Source organism: Ooceraea biroi, chromosome 10 (assembly GCF_003672135.1).
Source record: "Ooceraea biroi isolate clonal line C1 chromosome 10, Obir_v5.4, whole genome shotgun sequence".
Classification (NCBI taxonomy): Eukaryota; Metazoa; Arthropoda; class Insecta; order Hymenoptera; family Formicidae; genus Ooceraea; species Ooceraea biroi.
Window position 1 is genome coordinate 10,609,838 of NC_039515.1, and position 21,358 is coordinate 10,631,195.

Consider the following 21,358-nt stretch of genomic DNA (forward strand, 5'->3'; position numbering starts at 1 on the left):
TTTTTTCTAACCGCATTGTTGTGGGCGCGTGGGTCGGAAGCTCTCTTCACGGTACTTTACGGAAAGTCCTAATGTTTCCGGTCATAATATTCGTTACAGCAGCAACGTGAGTAGTCTAAGCCGAGGCAGCATAACGCCCGTTAGTGTGCCAAACACCTCCTCTCCAGCCAATTCTAGTCTACCTGTGTATACCAAGCCACAAGGTTGGATCAGGTAAGCTGGCGAGTTTCACGGTAAACTCAATAAAGTCATTCAAGGGAATAATGTGGGAAATAAGGTGATAATTATCTTCATTCTTCTGAAAAAATAGCAACACAGCTTCCCAGTTATCTCCGGCGACAGCTACGTCCGTACCGAGGCCGACTCCACCACCGGTACCGCTCGGTATACACACGTTCCCACCACCGATGTTCGCGGCGCCGTTACCACCGCCCGTATCCAGCTCGAGCCCGCACACTTCATTGCCTTCGTTGCCTCCACCAACGACCAATCCCAATCCGTTTTCAGCGGAGTCTCTGTTCCAAACAAGTAAGTTTATAATCTAATTTTCTCAGTGAGTTACGATTTGCATACGGATCGGGACAGATAATAAATGCGCTAACCAAAAGAAGGGGTGACGCATGTTGCAGGTCAGGCAGATCTCCTGAGAAGAGAGCTCGATAGTAGGTTCTTAGCGTCTCAAGACAGAAATGTTGGGGTTGGAGTGGGTCCACCGGCGTATCTTCGTACGGAAATGCATCATCACCAACATCAGCACACGCATGTACATCAGCATACGACGCCGTTATTGCCACCTGCCGCGGCGACAACGCTCTTTCCACCTCCAATTGTGAGTAACCTATTCATTAGATAATTAAAACCATCTCAAGTTATCATTCAAATGGACATGACAAGTATTACATGGTGATCTCGTTTATAGATGTGAAGCAATATTAAAGTTATCGTTTTTAATAGTTTAAGGACATCCCGAAATTGGGTGGTGTCGAATCGCCATTTTTTCGTGGAAACTTAAATCTTTCTGGTTATTCCGGCTTTAACACTGGTCTTCTTCATCCCGGAATTGGTCCGCCTTCGACACCCTTTGTGCCACCTAATCATCTACCTTCGTTTGCGCCAAAGGTACGTTTAAAGGAACTGCTAAAATATTCCGAGACTTTTCAAGACGCATTGTATCGCGCATCTCTATAAATGATTAATCTATCGTTTCACAGAAAAGTGGAAAATGGAATGCGATGCATGTGCGCATTGCGTGGGAAATATATCATCATCAGCAGAAGCAGCAGGCTGAAGCTAAAGCGGGAAGTGTCGTCAGTACCAAAACTGAGTTACTAAGACCACCAGGCCATCTTTATCCAGGGGGACCAGGCAGTGGTCTTGGACTTGGTGCACCATCAATGGCACCTCCGTTTCCCACTAATATGCCACCTGCCCATCCTGCACCACCTCCACCTCATCCTGTCGGTTTTCTATCTACACCAGCTTCACATTTAGGTAATAGAGGTAACAACGATCATCATATTTATTTCATACACGTAAAATATACATTGGACATACATTAAGTCATCATACATATTTTAATATAATTAAGGGACATGGTGGTAATCTGGTTTTACGTTAACAGGAACTGGCATGTCTCCTTTCGGAAGGTATCCTTCAACATTCGGCGCGCCGAATCCCAATTTTCCGGGTCTTTCAACTTTTCCGCCAAGAGAGATGCCACCTCTTGGCGGCCTCGGATCAGTGCATGATCCGTGGCGAGGGTATGTTACGGGAACCTATCATTGCGTCCCTTTCTATTATAAGCATGCTTTCCTCTAACTTGTTTATCGAATAACATATTCGAGAGTATATGTACAATTTTAGGTTGCAACGCGCCACCACTGGATTTCCACCGACCACTGTTTCATGGGGTTTGAAACCGGAACCTCCCGCGATAGACAGACGTGCTGAATTGGAGGAACGGGAGCGCGAGCGTGAACGTGAAAGAGAACGCGAACAGGCACGCGAACGCGAACGTGAACGCGAGCGCGTCAGACGCGAAAAGGAGAGGGAGAGGGAGGAGCAACGTGAGAGAGAAAGGCGAGAGCGCGAGAAGGAAGAGAAAAGGAAACAGCAGGAGGCGGCCGAACGAGAGCGAGAAAGACGGGACAAGGAGCGTCGCGAGATGGAGAGACGCGAAATGGAGCGCGAGAGGATGCTTCATCAGAATCGACAGCACGTGGTTGTTCCCCGGGATCGCTCGCCGCTCAGGAATGGTTCGGCGCCTTTGGACATCGGCGAGGTGCGCGTGAAGGAGGAACCGCGCAGCAAGGACGACGAGGTTGTAATGCTTCCGCGGCCGCCAGTACCTGGTCCTGGAACAACTGGCTCTGCAGCAGGACCCGGAGCGAATCCACTGCCTGATCCGAGATACCACCATCCGCATCCGCACACCTATCTTACGAGGCATCCGCATGGTATGCCAGCTTCGCATTCCATGCCGCGCAGCATGCTTCCCAGTTTGAGCGCACACCCGATGCAGCATTTCCCACCGCCATCCGCACCCGCCGGCCAACCGGGAGCACCCTGGTCGAGTGATCCCTTCCGGGATTATCGGTACGACCCGTTGCAGCAGTTGCGATATAACCCGCTGATGGCGGCTGCGGCGTTCCGAGCGGAGGAAGAGGAACGGGCGAAACTGTACGCCGGTTACCCTCCTCCACCGGTAAACAGCCTCAGGAGTAAGGATCCTAGTCCAGGCCCGCTCAGCAACTTGCATATGCATCATAGAGCAGGACCTGGACCGGGAGTATCCGCACGTCCGCTCGAGAATGCCCTTATGCATGCGGATATTCACAAGAAGGAAGATGGGTCGCAGTCCCGATGATACATCGTCCCCGCGTCCTCGGTTTCTGCGAGCGAACGCAATGATAAACCGACGTTCTGAGTAGCCAATAATACTCGGAATACGGTGCTGATATTTTGCTAACAAAGAAGAAGCGATATTTAAAGAAAGAAAGTGTGTGTGTGTATGTATATATATATATGTAATATATATATATATATAGATATATATAATATTTATAGTTATCGAAAAATGAAGAATATGAGAAAACGCATAGGACTCCTACAAGAGAACGTAACGAAGATGCCTTGATATTGACGTCGGTTTCTACTGATATTGACGGCTGCTAACGATGATTTCACGAGATAACTACGGAGGCATCGCTGATGTGTCACAAATGATAACGCTGACATTATGTGATTTCTGCAGTTTCGGTGATCTGACTGTCTTTAGTAGTAACAAACCCTAACTATTACGACGATAACTATGCGTACAGTTTAAAAAGTATCGTGTGTAATATTAATAGTTATAGAATGCGAGGCGATGGCTACGTAACAAGGAAAAAAAAAACGAATCCAAGTTAGGAGAAAGCGTTCAGCGGATCTCTATTATTATTCAAAAATTATTTAATTATTTATTTATTGCGACGTGTAAACGAAAATGAATCTCTACATACTGGCGTATGTGAATGCGGACGAAATATTTGCCCTAATTTAATTGATGTAATATAAAAAAAGAAGATGTGTAAATTTTACTTCTTAGATTTTTATTTGTGTGTATATTTTAGAGACGATAGAACAAAAAGAGAGGGCATACGAAAACAGTGTTCTTTGGCTTTCGGCAGCACGTGCTTCTTTCATTTGCATACTGGCTACGGTAATACTCTGGTGCTTTCCTGTGATATACAAAAAAAAAAAGAAAAAAAGGTTCAGAAGTAATAAATTATTAATTTCACATCGTAATTCGCGACAACCAGAGTTGACAGATGCAAATAAAGAAATCAAACTATTCCCGAGGAAATTATATCGATCAGATATTTCGTTTCGGAAGGTACAGAATGACGTTTAATGTAATGGCAGTTTGTCCGTGCCAAAGTGCTTCAATCAAAGAATATTCAAAGCCTCTTTACGCGTTTACAAAATACCGAAAATTTTTATTCTTCTCTTTTAATTACGCTGTTGATTTTTATGATATTTTTATGCTTCGTTCTTTTATCCTTCAATTTTTAACTCGGGTTAGATTAAATTATTATTCAAGTCGAATTATTATCTCGCTTTTTCTTTCGAGCCATGTACGTCGTGTTACCAGAGAGCCAATTTGAGATCTCTTAAAAGTTCTGTGCCATGGACCAGGATAAATTCGAATATTCCTGGTGCCTCAAATCGGAAAAAAAAAATATGGACTTCTCTAAATAATCGGAATAATTCTCAGACTCTGTTTCGTTTATACTGTAAAACCATAAAACTGTATATTATATCATACAATTAACGACTATACACGCAGTTTAAAAATTGTAGATATTTTTCATCGATGCAAAGTTACAATGTGATGCAATGATTTTTTTGTTCATGTAGATATCGCGGAACATAAAAGAGGATTTTGTGTGAATAGGTTTTTTCTAAAATTGATTCTTTGTAAAAGGATCTAATAATCATAGTTTCTATCAATCTTGTAGTTTTCAGTACTTTTAACCCTGCAATAACCTATCATGTATATACGACAGAAACCTTATTTACGTAAACGTATAAAACAAGTGTTGCAAAATAATGATACAAAATAGTTTTCTTAGATTTTCTATTTATCATTGTTCGTAGCGTTACTAAAAATATGTTACTCTTTAAAAGTTCATAATTTTCTATCAGTCGTCCAGAAAATACGCGATCAGTTGTATCTCATAATTCGTTCCTCTCTTAATACCAGCTATAAAAACAACTCATTAAAAAGAATTACTAGATATTTTAATATTTTTAAAAATAATTATATATAAATATCTGCCAAGTATTTTTGACGTATCTCAGGCAGTGTCAACGACAATTTAAACGCCACAAGTCGTGCATAGAAACTTAAGGTATCAAGTAACTTGCAAAACGCCATTATTATATGTCAAGATTGATATATTTCAAAAATGTGTTAGAAGAAAAAATTTGACGAAACATGAAAATATTACGATATTTATACGAATTATCAATCGCTAATTAATGGACATCATGACATTAATCAGATATACTTCATTAGACAATTATGACATGACAAAGTGAAAAAAATTTGTCACATTGAATCAGTATTTCGTTTATGTACAATGTGCGGTGAAGTACTATTATCGCGAGCTACTTGTGCTTGATCTTGTATAACGGCGGTGCCGGTGTCGCGGATTTCCTGGTGGACTCCGCGATCGGGTCCTTATTCTGCGCCGTGGCGGTCGTGGACTCCTACGGCGATTCATGGGCGGCGTACGTCTACGATAACGTGGCGGTGTGTTTCTACCACCGCCTCCCCATCGTGGCGGTGCGCGTCTGCCCATGCCAGGAGACATGCGTCGCATCGGCAATGGTCGAGGTTTCGGCAACAATACTGGAGCGGCTGTAATCTCCTGACCATCTATCTGCCCTGCAAACGAAGCGAGAGCGTGAGACGCGCGTCTCACAGGGTAGTGTTGCAGATTAAGTGAATGTAAATCGTACTTACCTCCATCCATGTGCTTCATGGCGTTCTCGGCTTCATCCGCGGTATCAAATTCCACATACGCGAATCCTCTTCCTTGATTAGGGTGAAGCTTGTCCATTGCGAAGTCAACCATTTTTATCTGACCGTATACTGAAAATATTTCCACGATATGGTCTTTGCTAACGTTTCGCGTTAGGTGCCCAATGTGTATCTTCGTCGGTCTGGGGATTGGGGAACGTTCTCTGCGCTTCCTGCGTGGAGAAGGAGACCTGCAAAGTCAGTGATCAATAACTCGCTGCTTATGGCTGCTGTAGTCTCGCCACGGTCATCTTTGATAACGTCAAAGGCGAGAAAATCATGCACATTTACGTTGCGATATTTATAGAAATAAGAACGCATATGCACAAGGTGACACTCGTGATGAATTCAGCACACTCGTAAAAATTTCCGGACGATAAGCCTGAAACTCGACAATCAATACGTAGCTTCAAAATCAGCCTGAAAATTGAGCTGATTTTGACAGAAAAGGTGCAAACTGACAACTGGCGCATGCAGTGAATGTGAAGTCTCGCATATAATGTCACGCTCTAATCGTATCGCTCGGAAATTTTTGTGATATTGCTGCACACACCACGTGTCACTGTAACGCACAACAATGAATATTAACGGAATAAAGCGCAGCGTACAATTAACGTGCTGCACTGACATTTTCTACGCCTATTCGCTTTCCGCCGTGAGACACTGCACTAGTATGGGTTCTGTTCTGTGCTAAGTAAGATTGTTCGTCTTTGTCTAATCTACGGATTCAGTATGGAACAGAATCGGTCGATCAAGCACGGAACAGAACCGCTAATCGCCAACAAACTACCATAGCAGCACGTTTAATTCGGAGTACTCGGCTCCAGGCCCAGCAGCCTTAATAATTCACCAAAAGATGAAACATTTCTGAGATATATTGTACCTTGAGCGTCCCTTAGGTTTCGGCTTGTCAGCAACGGAATTGCTTCCCTTCTTTTTCTCCTTTTCTCGTTCTCTGTCTCTGTCGCGGTCCCTATCTCTTTCTCTTTCTCGTTCCTTATCTCTCTCCTTCTCCTTATTGTCATGCCTTCGTGAAGCGTCGACGCTTTTGCTACGACTGCGCTTTCTTCCACGGTCTCGAGAACTGCCTGAAGAGCTTGGCGAGCTGCTGGACGAGCTAGAGGAACTCGAACTAGATCTGGAACTACTGCCACTACTCGAGCTTGAAGATCCAGAGCTACTATCTGAAGAGCTATCGGAGGAGCAAAGTACCATTGCATGTTAAGATGATTATAAAGGCTGCGTTCCAATATTCACTGAACCAGTATTGAAACTATAGTTTATGTGACATAAACTATAGATTTGCAGTACTGGTTCAATGAATCTTGGAACGCAGCCTAATATATGAAAACTTATATTTACATATTTGTATCTTCAAGATTTTCATTTCATTTACCTGCTGCCGCTGCTAGAAGACGACGCCGCTCGCTTCTTCCTCTCCCTCTCCCTGCCTCTCTCCTTCTTGTTCTCTTTATCCGTAGCTTCAGAATCGCTCTTACCGGTACTATCTTTCCGGCTACGAGCCCTAAACAAAAACGGCAGCCATGGAAAGGTTAAAGCCGAACCGAGCACACAATCCGAGCAAAAGTATTAACCTGCCATTGATATTGTGCAACAAAATTACTTACATGATTGCTGGTGCCCGTATTTTCTAAATCCGTTCTTAACCAACTGTTAATTATCGTGAGAAAAAAGTCAGCACTATATCGCTTTACACCACACAAGAAGTAACAATGGCCGCCCGACCAGTCTCACAAACTGATGGCGAATTCGATTGGATGCACTAGTGGCTAGATACCCTAGAAGAGACTGGCCAAGGTTTTCAATTTCTGATTGGCTGGATACATAATGGCGGAACCAATCAATGACGAGCAAATGTAAGCTTACTACAAAAGTATCGTTCGTGTAAACGTAATGATAGTTTTGAATACTATTGAAAAATAGAAATATGAAAAATAACAGTTAAAATACATTCAATTGTTATGAAATAATTATAAAAATGCTTGTGAAGATAAGTTGTGACAATTTGTTAAAGTCTCACATTCAATATCTTCCATTTTGTTCACGAAAAAATTAACAATATTACAACTTACGTTTTTAACATAAGGCAAATATTTTTTAAAAAAAATATTCATTTTAATAAAAAAATGGAAGGTACTTTTGTTTACAAAAAATAAAGTATTTTTGCGATAACTGACAGTAGCGAGTAGCTATATATCCCATACAGCACAAAATGTTGAAATAACGTTGCGAAGATGTTACAATGTTGAATAGTAAAATATAAATATTGTTTCAACGTTGAATCTATGTTGATTCTTCTACATTGATTCTGTATGTTGCTACAACATTGAAACAACATATAGATTTTATTAATTAACAAATAGATTTTATTAATTAATGGTCAATTTAAAGTTGTCATTCTTCTTATATGTAACAAATAATTCTATTATATTTAGTAATAATTAATTAATAATGTTAAATCAATAGGTTTGTTCTTTTTCGCTGTACTTCTGAACTAGTGCAATAAGTTAGAATGAAAGAAAGTATATTTGTTTCGCTCCAACTTATTGCACTAGTTCAGAAGTGCAGCGAAAAAGAACAATCCTAAGATCTAACAAAGGTTTCTAATTGAATTGCAATGTCTTGTAAACGTTGAATGCAATATCTACAAGACATTGCAATTCAACGGACATTAGACATTTATGCAATATCTTTTCTACGTCGAATCTACATTTTGCGATATTGATGGAACATTGCAATGTTGCTATGCAACGTTTCTGAGATGCTGATTTAACGTTTGTGTGCTGTACGGGTATAATACCATTTTCTGCCATTTTCTATCCAACTAGAACCTTGGCCAGTCGCCAGTCTCTTACTTCTAGGGTCTCTAGTGAACGCACTACAACGACGCCCTCCGACGGAGCTAGAGGCTAGGAACATGTGGGTTCAGGAACACTCACTCATTCCCTCACTTATTTAGTTGTTCAAGTATGTTCGCTCGTTACCAAAGATATAGTATAATCGTAGCCGTAAAAACCTTTTTGTAAGAATATATATTTATATCGTTGAGTTAATTCAGTCGTGTGTTATTGGTCCGTATTCATAGTCGGATCTTATATTTAAGACCGTCTTAAGTTTATCTGCAGATGCTGTATGAATCATTTCATTGGCTATGGAGTATCTGCAGATAAACTTAAGACGGTTTTAAATATAAGATCCGACTATGAATACGGGCCATTGAATTATCACCAAGTCAGCGTAGCGTGCGGATAATAAGGAAAAAGGGAAGAACATCCCCAAAGTAAGGGTGCCGTCCCATGGAGCGTAACTTGCGTAAGCGTAACTTGCGTTGTCCAATCACATTGTTTCATTTAGATATCAGCTCTGCAGGCAAAGATTTGATTGGTCGACGCAAGTTAAGCCTATTACACAATGCAAAGGAACAGGGAATAACCAATCGCGTTACACGATTTGAGTACGGATGACCAAATCGAGCAACGCGATTGGCTATTCCCTGTTCCTGTTGCCTGTTCCTTTGCATTGTGTAATAGCAGAGAGAAGCCTGAGGGCCGTCACGCTCGCGTTTTAACTGTAACGCCTCAAACGTGGACATATGCGTTCCACTTGACGCTCCCAACGCTCGCGGTGTCATTCTATCTTTATTCAATATTCAGTGAGCAATAAAGACAGAATCACTTCAATCACTTCAATGTCCACGTTTGAGGCGTTAGAGTTAAAACGCGAGCGTGACCGCTCTCAGGCTTCTCTCTGGTAATAGGCTTTACGCTTACGCAAGTTACGCTCCATGGGACGGCACCCTAAAATGCAAGGTAAAAATTCCGTCATAGACGTATAAAGATAAAGATGTGCTACATACGGCTGCGCATCTGATCTGCGCAGATGAGAAACACGACGCCACCGCTTCATGGAGTGTATACAATTTTTTTTTTTTCAAGACAGATAAACCAACAAACGTTTTAATTAGTTTATCTGTGACCAACAAACGATTTCGCATCGATTGAGCCGCAAATGGTAAAAAACTAATTTTCATCCGGCTAACTTCCCACACAATTTTCTTCTATTTAAAAAAAAAAGTATTAGCCAACAAAACTTTTAATTAGGTCAATAATGACCAACAAACGATTAACAAACGATTCGTAAAATCAAAAATTTTTTAAATAAAAGTTACCCGGCTAACTTCCCGGAGGTAGCATAACTTTTGAGTATTTACAGTCCTCAAAGGGATCAATAAAAAGCAATGTAAAAATTACATCATAGACGTATAAAGATAAAAATGTGCTACATACGGCTGCGCATCTGATCTGCGCAGATGACGCCATCGTTTCATTGAGTCGGGAGTGCATATAAGTTTTTTATTTTTTTTCAAGACAGATAAACCAACAAACGTTTTAATTAGTTTATCTGTGACCAACAAACGATTGCGCATCGATTAAGCCGCAAATGGTAAAAAAATAAGTTTCGTCCGGCTAACTTTCCACACAATTTTCTTTTATTTAAAAAAAAAGTATTAGCCAACAAACCTTTTAATTAGGCCAACAATGACCAACAAACGATTCGTAAAGTCAAAAATTAAAAAAGTAAAAGTTGCCCGGCTAACTTCTCGGAGGTCTTTTTCTTCTTTTAAATAAAAAGAATAGAAAGTTTTGTAGCATTCGCAGTGCTAACTGGACTACAGCCAGAGGCTTACTTTCTTTAATTTCTTCAAAAAATGTATCGAAGTAATTTGCACACTTAATAAAAACTAATGTTTTATCTAGTCTTGCATTTTTCTTTTTTCAATAATTTAATAATTATTATATTATAAATATTACAAGTCATTTTTTCTTCTTTTTCAAATATGTCTTTTGTTTATGAAAACTAATCCATTATTTTTATAAAACACGAACAGATATATATATTTTTTCTTTTTGTAAAGTCTCTAAACTTCGTAAATAAGCGAAAGAGGAAACGAACAACTAACTTCCGGCTTAGCGGTCACATGATTGGGCGAGATTCAATTGTTACAACCGCCTTTGAACATTTATGCTGTTCTCAGCCTCTCAGTGATACTCCAGTCTATAAATTGATAATATAAACAAATTATTTTTCAGTTGATATGAAGAAATAATTAATTTATATAATACCTAATTTATAATCTTATTCTGCTTGTTCTGCTTTTGAATTCTATAAACATTTTTTATTTGAGAAATATGGCATCCACAGCGAGATTTCATGTGTGTGTCGAGGAATCTTCAAAACATCTTAGTGATACGTATCTCCATGATTTGCAAATGTATCAAAATGTTCCGTTTGGTGACGTAATGCTTGAAGAACTACAAGAAATGAGCGAGACACGGCTTAAAGGTTAATTTAATACATTTCATAACTTGGTATTGCACCTTTTTTATGTCATTTGCATGATTATGATTTGATGTTGGTCTTACGTATTGCAGTTCTCGCCTTGGTGGAACGTATACACCTGCGGAAATCAACGATGTCTATATCACAACGCAGAGCCGCCTTGGTCGAAGAATTGCGCAAGGAAGAAATGAATGAATTTGCGAGATTGATCAGTAGTCCTGGATGTAAATCGCATACAAGTACAGACATACGTACCAGAAAAAGGGATCACGTATCTCACTTTGTATTGAGATCCGCAGTCGCCTTCAACAAACGGAAAAAGCAGTGGTTTTTTAAGCAAGAAGCGAGGTTGTTTAAGTGGAGGTTTTCTTCGCTAGATAATGAAGGAATTTGGCAGTTTATGCGCATTAATAATTTTCGTTTCACGCCTGTTGGTTGTTGCCTGTTTTAACACTCTGGTCTGACACCGCTCGGCTCTTGAATGAGAAAATTCTCCGTTGCACTTTCAGATCAGTCAAGATGAGAAAATGGACATCAAGGGGTATCTTAAAACGTGTTCTCCACAGATTAGCGACATTGATAGCACACAGTTCTACAAAGTACCGTTCTCCAACGTGATCAGTCTCGTCAAGAAGCGTAAAGTTTTCATTATGCACGGTGAAGCGTTTGTACCTGCAGAAGAAATGGTGTACTTATTTGTGTCGTACTTTAGGAGAATTCTAATATCAGGTTTCGAAGTAAGCACGAAATTGATTGTCAGTAAATTTGTGAACAGCCATCATCGTTCTGTTCTATTACTATTCTCTAGTTTGCTCGTGAAGCTCGGGCCAAATTATACAATGACGAAAGATTCACTCACATCTTTGCTAATTTAGAAAATAGCATTCATATGGAAAATACTGTATTGGTACACGAACGAGACATACAAGAGTATATTTCCCTTAATCGATTGGACGAGGTGAGTACACATCATTTAAAATTTAAAAAATTTTATCTTTATTTTATTAAAATTCAAAATTTTATCTCATAAATTGGACCCATTGACCCAATATCTTCTCCGTAGTTTTCTCCTGACAAATAACATCGCAGCTTTCAGAAACCTCTTATCCTCTCTGTATGCAAGTGCTTCACAAGGCACTGAGAAAGACTCATCACCTCACTCATGGTGGTAGAATTCAGTATGGTTTGTTCCTGAAGGGCATAGGGATTCCCTTATCCGATGCAATGGACTTCTGGAAAAACGAATTTACAAAGATAATGGACGAAGCTGCATTTAACAAAGAGCACAGCTATCAAATCAGATTTGCCTTTGGATGGGAAGGCAGTCGGCGAGATTATCAGCCATATGCGTGCGTGAAAATTGTGCAGTCAATTGTTGGACCCAGGGATTATCACGGATGTCCCTTTAAACACATGCTGCATAATGTACTTGAAGAGGAACTTGTTGATTGCGGCTTCAATGCATTAGGCAAGTAAAGATATCGATTTACATAGTCGCCAAGGTTTTATGTTTGCTAACTAATTCATGACAAACCAGAGAGATCAGCTATAATGGATCTGTCGAAGAGTGGGCAATACAATGCAGCATGTAACAAGTACTATGAACTTAAACATGGTTGTTTTAACGACACCCTGTTCAAACATCCAAACATATATTTTAATGAGAGCATGAAACGTCGTATTACGGATACTTATCATGGTAAGATTTATTTTATTATTTATTAATTAAACAATTTATTATCTTGTCTTTATCTCTATAAATTTAACGTTATTTTAAAAATGCAGATCCAGAAATAGAAGATGGATATTAAATATTATACAAAACTTGGACGCAACATCTGGAAAACAATAAATTGCTTAGATTATTGCAAGTTATGTTTAAAATGATTAGCAGAATGCGAATAACATTTTTTATTATCGATTTCTGTAAATAATGTATGAACGATAATTTATTATATCATTTATATTGCACAAAAAGGTAAAAAGTTACTTTTAACTTTACAATTTATTTAATCATAGTAATTTTAGTTTATTTAATTATAGTAATTTTAGTTTCCATGTTTAAATTAAATCCGCGAAGCAATGTAAGATATTACGAGATAATGTATATCGCGCGCGATGTTAGATGTATGTTACAATACTTTTGTTACCTGAAATATATTTTAATTTCATTTACACCTTCCGTAGTTAGACGATTGATTTAAAGAACACATGTCGAACAATAACGTAAGTTTTCCCTTTTTCAACGCAGTAACGGGCTTGTACGTACAACGCAAAAACGAAAAATATTACATAAAAAGATATTGCCACGATTACAACACAGTACAATTTACTATGTTTCATGATTTTTATTCTGTAGATTGCTGCGGCGATACGTAAGTACCGAATGGCATATGTATGTACATTTAAGTGATAGAAGTAACGAGCAGTATTTTTATGTACAAGTACACCGAGTTATAAACACTTAACACTCGCCACACCTTACACATTATTACCTTAGTCAATTCGTAACGTTGTACCGTTGTCTCGTTAAATGCTATTTTAAGCAAAGCTACATGATTGAAGGATACGAGGAGTTTTTTGGCACAGTCTGTTATCTTAATAAAAAAACAACAAAGGGATCCATTAAATGATTCTAAACGTAAGCTTATCAAGAGCATCGATATGGAAGAAATGCTTGTGTCATAAGTAATATCGTTTCTGCAGTCGAGTAGTCATCAATTGCCAAATGCAAATTTCTTCAACGTGAAATATTCGATGTTTGGCGTTGTCAAAATGATATGTACTGTGTAACGCTAAATAGATTTCACTCGATGCGTTCATCAATCAAGTGCGTACGCAAAGTCAACTGATACCGCGTTGCAGCCTGTGTCGGTTTAAGTTTATAAGTCGATTAGTTCCTATACATAATAGAGAAACCGTCATGCAATTTCAAAAGCGAGGTGTGTTACAAATTCAACAGCGGCGGTAGACGCAGCAATGGATGCAGCAATGGATTTTATGCAATGCGTATATTACAATTCATTTTTTTTTTAACAAAATCAAAATAGTTTTTATTTTATGTTCGCGCGTATGAACAGCCACCCCTGTATACATTTGAGAAACTAGGGCTATACTTCTCACTCTTCTGAAAATACATTCCTCATTCACACATTGCTTCTATACACTCATACTTTCTGTTCCTATTTCTCTCTCTTTCTCTCTCTCTGCGAACTTTATATAGAAATAAAATATGTTAGTGGGCACATCGATAAAATCATCATATATAACAAACAAGTCAAAAAAACTTATAAAGTCTTGTATTTTACTCGTTTACGTATAAATATTGTTAAATATGTATATTAAAAATTTACTACATATTTCACGATTATTTTACACAGAATTTGTTATTCTATTCTGGTAATGACTTAAGTTGGTTAAGTAACTCCTTTTTTTTTCCCTCTTTAATGGACACGGATTTCCCTGTTGTCTGAAGAGCCAAGGAGCATTAATTAATAAAGAGTAATTTCTAGAGTGCTCTTCTCATTTCTCATCAAATCATGCACCTTATTGGCGACAGAGATATGGACAAAAGAAAAGAAAACGGAAGGGATGACGTTGGATTAATATCGTATTCTATACGGGGGTGAGTCACGGTGTCATTGTATAAAAATCTAAACTGACCTTAACGTGTACTAAAAAATAGAATTGTTTCTGTCAAGCGAGAGGGCCGATTATCGGTGACGATTCCAATAAAAGTCAACCTCTGTGCGCTCGGGATATACTTTCGTTGACGCCTCCGTGACTCGTTAATTCGGATCGTCAGTTGGACCGAACGCTGTTATTCTCGACATAACGAACATATTTCACTGCTACGCACGTTGAAATCTATTATTCTCCCGTTAAGGATGACTAAATCAATGATATTACTGGTGATACGACAGGACAGGACGTCTGCATGCCGTAGATGCATCTTGCATGAAATGCAAGGTCTCTCTACTGCCATACGGTAAGATTGCAATGCCAAAGGAAGAATAAGAGAAAGAAATGTTTATCACATGTGTACCGCTTCGTACGAATTCACAATGGATTAAATTCGGATCGCTCCTCAGTGGATACGTCGATGGGCTCACTAGAAGAGCGAATGCTATCAATCACGATATGAATCACGCACACACATCACTGGTGGTTTATCGAATGTACACGTTAAGCATATGCTGATCGTTGATGGCGAGCAATGATCGTATTTCAAGAATAACGGCGGTCCCGTGTGAACGGCGACAAAGGAAATTAAGAAACCGACCGTGGCTTGCATCTTTAAAAGTGTGCTGCGCGACGTGAAACATGCGACGTAAACTGCCATCGATCGCGGAAGAATTCAAACGGATATCTCGTAAATGGCGTACATCCTTTCCTCGTTGGAGCGTGAGACGCGTAGACTGCTCGTAGGCGGCTCTTGTAGAATCTCCGTCCAGCCGCAGGATGGTGCGGAGACCGGAAAACTGGGCTATACGGATATCTCGTAGTTCATATCGTACACGCTTGCCCGGTCCGGCGTCGGCGTCGTTGGTCGTTGCGACCTCGAGTCGTTAGGCGCCGAGACCATTTCCATCGAGTCGGTCATCTCCAAGGCTCGGACGAAGGACATCGGGCGACGCCGCGCGTCTCCCGAGGTCGGTGTGGTAGGCGTCGCCATCGTAGCTGCTTTCCGCTTGACCTGCGGCGACTGGAGCGGCTGCGGCGGGAAGACTGGTACTCCACCCCTGATGGCTGGATGATACGCTGCTCTGGGAGCGTTCGCCGCGTACGACTGCTGGGTCGGGCTTGTCGGATTCGAGCGATAGTAATCGTACGGCGGGTGCGGTCGCTGCGAGGGCGATTGATGCGGCGCGCCGCTCACCACTGTTCCAGCGGGTGGACCTGGATAGCTGCCGGGAGAGTTATCTTTCCACATGTAGACACCACGTTGCGGCGAGCCCGCTAGTTCGCGTATGTTGTCGACCGTGTTGTTGGTTCTCGAGTACGGATGATCGGTGCCCTGTCGCACGAGTTCGCTCTCCGACAGGAAACGCCGCTGCGGACTGTAGCCAGTAACGACCGACCCGGTGACACCGACTACGGCACTGTTTCCCTGCTGTACGTCGTAGTAGGTCGGCGCCTCGTTCACGCCGATGAAATCCGGCCGACGGACCTGCGTCGGTGTGCCCGGGTTTGATCTGCAACAGACACGGCGGATCTTAGGTCACTCCGAGGTCTGCCGCGACCGCAAGAGGCTTTCGATAACCGACAAATGCACAGTACAGTGAACCAAGATGAATATGCGAGTGCTGAGCATTGTAGCCATACAAATACGGCTCTGGCGAGACATACAGGAGAGAGAGCAGCGCATCATTCCTGTTAAGAAATTAGCGTCTATTCAAGAAACGTAAAAAAGTAGCGAACCTAAGAAATATGTATGTGTAGTGTGGCTGTGTCGTGTACGTGTACGTGTATGCGTGTACGTGGCCGTGTGTGGAACAATATATTCTGATAACCATATATTTCTCTATGTATACAAAGATATATAGATATATGCAAGAAAGCATAATTGTAACTACGGTATGTCCTCGTAGGATGAAGTTCGTGTTTACCTGCAGTAGGTTGCAACATGATGGTAGAAAGCAGCTCCTTGCAGTTACCACCCCCTGCAGTGGGACACAAACTTATCTATATACCATATATCTCGTAATATGTACATGCAGACAGACTAATCCTCTACGATATTATCGTGAGCTACGTTGCGCAATTTTCCGTTTTGACACGTTCCTTCGTCATCCGGTCAGGTGAAAATCACAGTGGTGACAGAAGAGGAGAGAAAAAAAAGAGCAAGAGTGAGGTGTTCAACAGTGAGGGAGAGGAGATGTTGACAAAACAGGCCGACATCGTATCGAAGGACAGCAAAAGAGGATATCGATAAGAGGAATAATATTCGTTCACTTTGTATCGACAGCGTGCTCAAGAGATGCAATGTAACTATTGCTAGTGTGGCGCTTCCCTCTTGCTCTCTACATCGAGATAATTTTGTGCAAATGTGGAAACCGCGAGATATGTAATTACGTATGTAATTAGAAAGTAATACATATGAAATTGTATCCGCATATATCCCAAGAGCCGATCAACTTGTATATAAGCACTCGATCGAGTTCATTATCTCTGTGTCACACGTAAGTGTTCACATTACGATCGGAAGACAGATTTCTCCAGATATACCGAGCTATATACGTATATGTACTTTCTTTTCTTCCGACAGCGTTTGCGAGTCTGACGTACCTTCGTATAGGACTGGATATGGCAAGCGGAGTAGGCACTCCAATAGCTTTGATGCGCTGCTGCATCGTTGGACTGGCGCCACCCTGACCCGGACCACGTTGAGGAACCGTCGCGGCCGAACCGCTCGTCTCTGGTGACAACGGGTCGGGTGTGTGACTTCGAGATCCGTTCATCCCTCTGCGGACAAGAGGAAAGGCGAGAGCTTATCGTGAAAGAGCTTTCCGCGCGTTCAGCATCATTGCTACATGCGAGAATTGCCGTTTTCGTTGGCACACGCACCTTGGCCTTGGATGTGGACTTCCTCTGGGATAATGTATTGGATGGCGATGCTGTGATGACGGAGGATGCCTGGGAGACTCGTTGTTCTCCACAGGTGGCAGGAAGAAATTGCTTTTGGAACCGTGTCTTTGCAACGGTGGTGTAGGCTCGCAGTCTGCAGATTGAGACGCTGTCGGTTCCATGTCCGTGTCGGATCCGTCTCGGCCGGGTGATAACTGCAAAGAGAAACCGACCGTGTTACCGTAATCCTAAGAAAGAACGTTAAACAGTGTTAAAATATTCATCGTACGTTGTACTTATTTCCTATGAATGTTAGGCTCAGTTTTATCATATGAAAATCAGATGTGAATGGGATGTGCACAAACCGTTAAAAATCAATAAAGACATCTTAGGATTCTGGATTGGATGGTACTGATGGACGAGGTATCATCGCTGTAGGTCATACTCTACAGATATCGTATAAAGGGGAAAGACAGTTACATTTTCTATATTAATTTTCACAATAAAATGTACTCGAATACTACAAAACTAATACTAGGGAACAACATACGAGGCTACTTGCGAACAGATTTCTGACAATAGTAACACAATACTACCAGTCGTGCTGTACGTGCTTAAAAGTTGCAGTTAAGCGGAAAAGGGTGCTCAGAAAGGTAGGCTTACAATTTGTCTACGTGTAATTGTGCTAATAACAATGTAGAAGTTCAAGCGTTAGGCCCTGGAGTTAGAGTCATCTCGTGTACAAAGAAGAGAAGCGAAACTGTATTAGCTCTTACCTTATTGTAAGCATTTGAACTGGCATTTCTAACACCATTGCTGCTATCCATGTAGGTCTTTACCTGGTTCTCACTGCCTATAGTAGATATCTCTGACGCGCAAGCTCCACGTCGTTTTCCTGAATATTTATCAGGCTTAAGTAAACTGCAAAACACAGAGAAGGCGAATTTATAACGGAGTAATCCCTATGCAAACGGTCGCTTCTACAATACCTTGGCTCCTTGCAATACCTTGGGTATTGTGGTCCAAACTGTGTGTAACAGCAATTGCGTAGACAACCACGAGAAAATGGGTTGTAGCCTCCATTAAATTTGCCTGTTACCTGTTCGTTAGTGGTTCGTCCTCTGGAAACGAGGACCATGTGAAAGCCAGTCAGTCCAAAGATTGGAATGACCAAGAGCATTGCTAATCCCATGAGTACGAGCCTGTTCTAAAGTTAAGGACGCGATAAAAGAATCAACATTAAATTCCACAGTCCTCGTATGCCAGTCGCAACTGGCTTTACGAGCGAACCATGCATATTTCTGTATGAAAAGGATACGAAATAATAGAAGTAGCTTCACTCAGCTTCTCTTTATGTTGCAGTACGTAGTACAGACAAAGTCCAAATATACAGATCATGTGAATACTGAGTGATACAAGAAAGAAGAAGAAATATCTGTAATTCCTCCTACCAATGCAGTTGTTTACCCATGGGCAGTGATGATCGAATGTCTAGAAACGTACACACGTTGCTTCATAAAATCATCCTTCGATTACCTTAATTAATGTACATTAAACGTCATTAATGCATTGTATTTGCAAGTTGGGCGATTTTAGATTCCACGCGTCTCATCTAGATAATTCCTCATCATGATTCTCAGACAGTTTAAAGCTACGTTTCCATTGGTCGATTTAACATAGTATAACCTGTCAGTAACTTATGTTTAATCTTTTGTGCTTATCACACAAACACTCGACACGTTTAATTATTAGATACAACTCTGACACATGATGAGCAAGCATCTAGATATGAGTGGTATCCAGCTCAAAAGTCTCTGATCAAAAAAAAAAAAGCTTGAGGCATTAATGACGCATCGGTTTGTCGTAACTAGAGAACGATGTACCTCGATACAATGATTGCAGACACTGCAATGTGAGCAACGTGGAGGTCGATAGAACTTACAGGTGACGCACCACTTCATACGCACAGTGATGCCGTTGATCTCGACGCTCTTGTACAACGGAGCTCGAAAGTCATCCTCTCGGTCTTCGTCAGGAGGCGCTTGAACGGAAAGCATTACTCTGATTACTCCGCATCGATACGTTATCGACGTGAAGCTACTGGATGAAGCGTACCTTTCGGTATGACACCAGGATCCATGAACGTCGCCAACGAGAAGTTGACCACTACGAAGAAGGTGACGACTCCTTCGAGAGCCGGTACCCACAAACCCCACCGACTGACATAGTAGTTGGAGCACCTGCGGGAACGATCATCGGGCGTGTACAAGTCGCGAGTCGCGATGATACTCGGAAGGTAGAAAGGGGAGAACCGCGGCGAGGAACCGTGTCGGCGCTCTCGGCCGAGACGTGCTCGCGCGGACGGGCAACTTACGGGAAGATGAAGAAGAGCGCCGTGGTGACGAGCAGCATTAGCCACGCGAGTGTAGCTGGCAGATACCTCGTCTTCACATCGCATTTCGGCATTCTGCACGCCCCGCTTCGTGGTCCGACGATCGAGCGAATTATTAACAGTCGAGATTTCTGCTAGCAGGAAACATGGCCGCGTCCATCGGGCGCTCGGCTTATTTGCAATTCGTACGATCCGCGCCGAGCGCGGCCGCGCATTCTAGCTGCCGTCCGGGCGTCCGCGACACCACCGCCGATCGGGCCCCGGTCCGTCACTCGCGCGTCATTCCGGCGAAAGCGTCCACGGCGTTATTAATATTTAACAGTTCCCGCATATACGGACCAACAGCGACCACCGACACACCACCTCGCTGACATACATATATAGCGTGAAATGTATATCTCTCGCTCCTTCGCTGAATCTCGCGACTCGCGCGGCAGCGCGCGTGCCTCCTCTACCCTTCCTCCTTGCCTCTGCCACCCCCTGCACCCCCCGCGAGTACTCCAGATATCAGATTGACTGGAACTTCACGACGTGTCCGCATGTAACCGCGCGATATACCGCTCCTCTCGATGCCACGAACGCTGCCGACGATTAACCTCTTGTTTAAGGGGGGAGCCTGCTTTAGAACGTTGAAAATAAGGTATAATTTTACGAATTTTTTTGGAGAAACTATACAGCGGATCATTATAAAACTTTGATGCATTTATTAGTACATGTTTAAAGATAAAAAAATTATTTTTTGATTTGAATATATCGCCTGTAGAGGTCGTCCTGGAGGCATCTTAGTGCAGCCGGCATTGTAAATTGGTGAGCATTCTCCTGCCTCCAAATTTCATCCAAACTGAAAAATTGAAATATTTTCTTGTTATTTACGAATTCCCATCGTCGATGAACCTTTAATATTCATAAAAACATTAAGTTAAACAATTATTTTTTCATGAAAAAGTTCAAAAACTTTGCCTAAAAATCGTACTTTTGTGTTCTAAGCTCCACCATTTTGGCACTTTTCAACTTTTTTCTTCTTTCTTTGGTTCATTGACGATAGGAATTCATAAATAACGAGAACATATTTCAATTTTTCAGTTTAGACGAAATTTGGAGGCAGGAGAATGCTCACCAATTTGCAATGCCGGCGACGCGGCTGCACTAAGATTTCTCCAGGACGACCTCTACAAGCGATATATTCAAATCAAAAAATAATTTTTTTTATCTTTAAACATGTACTAATAAATGCATCAAAGTTTTATAATGATCCGCTGTATAGTTTCTCCAAAAACAATTCGTAAAATATACCTTATTTTCAGCGTTCTAAAGCAGGCTCCCCCCTTAAGGGGATGCTGGAGTTGCTAGTGAACTATTTTTTCACTATAGCGATGGTAATTGCAGTTTCGAAAATTCTCTTTATTGCTTGTGCAGAATAAAAAATCCTTTTCCACAAATGAAATATAGATAGAAAGAAAGCCCGCTCTACA

The 21,358-nt window shown here is 41.3% G+C and overlaps 4 protein-coding genes across 14 annotated transcripts in view; 2 read left to right on the plus strand and 2 right to left on the minus strand.

Moving 5' to 3' along the window:
* LOC105284991 (autism susceptibility gene 2 protein-like) overlaps positions 1 to 4,491 on the plus strand; it is a 39,100-nt gene extending 34,609 nt beyond the window's left edge. Inside the window, exons 10-17 of one of the 8 annotated variants that reach the window (XR_003407059.1) lie at positions 100 to 213; positions 311 to 528; positions 609 to 829; positions 955 to 1,119; positions 1,212 to 1,500; positions 1,622 to 1,760; positions 1,864 to 2,998; positions 3,067 to 4,491. Coding sequence is in view for 7 of the 8 variants with exons in the window: in XM_026972864.1 (XP_026828665.1) it covers positions 100 to 213; positions 311 to 528; positions 609 to 829; positions 955 to 1,119; positions 1,212 to 1,500; positions 1,622 to 1,760; positions 1,864 to 2,866 (2,149 nt within the window). In the remaining variant the exon portion in view is untranslated. Of the gene's footprint in view, positions 1 to 99; positions 214 to 310; positions 529 to 608; positions 830 to 954; positions 1,120 to 1,211; positions 1,501 to 1,621; positions 1,761 to 1,863 lie in introns of all 8 variants that reach the window. The other 7 variants (XM_011348891.3, XM_011348894.3, XM_026972864.1 and 4 more) reach the window with 7 other exon arrangements.
* A 429-nt stretch (positions 4,492 to 4,920) lies between these two features.
* Positions 4,921 to 7,334, minus strand: LOC105284989 (RNA-binding protein with serine-rich domain 1-B). Its single transcript, XM_011348887.3, has 5 exons — positions 7,195 to 7,334; positions 6,963 to 7,091; positions 6,450 to 6,758; positions 5,510 to 5,757; positions 4,921 to 5,431 (listed from the first exon to the last, which is right to left on the minus strand). Coding segments are annotated over exons 1-5 (978 nt in total). The 5' UTR covers positions 7,197 to 7,334; the 3' UTR covers positions 4,921 to 5,141.
* A 2,040-nt stretch (positions 7,335 to 9,374) lies between these two features.
* LOC105284988 (DNA primase large subunit) lies at positions 9,375 to 13,103 on the plus strand. 3 transcript variants are annotated; one of them, XM_011348885.2, is made up of 8 exons: positions 9,375 to 9,396; positions 10,790 to 10,930; positions 11,020 to 11,357; positions 11,437 to 11,664; positions 11,736 to 11,885; positions 12,017 to 12,395; positions 12,465 to 12,626; positions 12,713 to 13,103. In XM_011348885.2, exons 1-8 carry the CDS (start codon positions 9,390 to 9,392, stop codon positions 12,736 to 12,738), a joined length of 1,431 nt encoding a protein of 476 aa, XP_011347187.2. In that variant the 5' UTR covers positions 9,375 to 9,389; the 3' UTR covers positions 12,739 to 13,103. The 3 variants fall into 3 exon arrangements, with proteins under 3 accessions (XP_011347187.2, XP_019889032.1, XP_011347188.1); XM_011348886.3 differs by lacking the exon at positions 9,375 to 9,396 and adding an exon at positions 9,866 to 10,030; XM_020033473.2 differs by lacking the exon at positions 9,375 to 9,396 and having other exon boundaries at positions 9,865 to 10,930.
* An 848-nt stretch (positions 13,104 to 13,951) lies between these two features.
* On the minus strand, positions 13,952 to 20,337 carry LOC105284987 (palmitoyltransferase ZDHHC5). Of its 2 annotated transcripts, none has more exons than XM_011348883.3 (9): positions 19,869 to 20,337; positions 19,610 to 19,734; positions 19,378 to 19,535; positions 18,813 to 18,985; positions 18,484 to 18,696; positions 18,271 to 18,415; positions 17,495 to 17,709; positions 17,216 to 17,392; positions 13,952 to 16,122 (listed from the first exon to the last, which is right to left on the minus strand). In XM_011348883.3, the coding sequence occupies exons 1-9, from the start codon at positions 19,958 to 19,960 to the stop codon at positions 15,414 to 15,416; spliced, it is 2,007 nt and encodes a 668-aa protein (XP_011347185.1). In that variant the 5' UTR covers positions 19,961 to 20,337; the 3' UTR covers positions 13,952 to 15,413. The 2 variants fall into 2 exon arrangements, with proteins under 2 accessions (XP_011347185.1, XP_011347186.1); XM_011348884.3 differs by having other exon boundaries at positions 18,502 to 18,696; positions 19,869 to 20,334.
* Between the last annotated feature and the right edge of the window lie 1,021 nt (positions 20,338 to 21,358).

Excerpts from the sequence above, each read along its gene's own strand:
- LOC105284989 (XM_011348887.3), bottom strand. Across the intron at positions 6,759-6,962 it reads TCTTCTAGCAGCGGCAGCAG|CTCTTCAGATAGTAGCTCTG; the intron begins GTAAATGAAATG and ends CTCCTCCGATAG. Across the intron at positions 5,758-6,449 it reads AAACCTAAGGGACGCTCAAG|GTCTCCTTCTCCACGCAGGA; the intron begins GTACAATATATC and ends CTGACTTTGCAG.
- LOC105284988 (XM_020033473.2), top strand. The coding sequence starts at position 10,777 with ATGGCATCCACAGCGAGATTTCATGTGTGTGTCGAGGAATCTTCAAAA. Across the intron at positions 11,358-11,436 it reads ATAATTTTCGTTTCACGCCT|ATCAGTCAAGATGAGAAAAT; the intron begins GTTGGTTGTTGC and ends TTGCACTTTCAG. Across the intron at positions 12,396-12,464 it reads TTGCGGCTTCAATGCATTAG|AGAGATCAGCTATAATGGAT; the intron begins GCAAGTAAAGAT and ends ATGACAAACCAG.
- LOC105284987 (XM_011348883.3), bottom strand. The coding sequence starts at position 19,960 with ATGCCGAAATGCGATGTGAAGACGAGGTATCTGCCAGCTACACTCGCG. Across the intron at positions 19,735-19,868 it reads GCGCTCTTCTTCATCTTCCC|GTGCTCCAACTACTATGTCA; the intron begins GTAAGTTGCCCG and ends TCGTTCCCGCAG. Across the intron at positions 17,393-17,494 it reads AGTCCACATCCAAGGCCAAG|AGGGATGAACGGATCTCGAA; the intron begins GTGCGTGTGCCA and ends TCTTGTCCGCAG.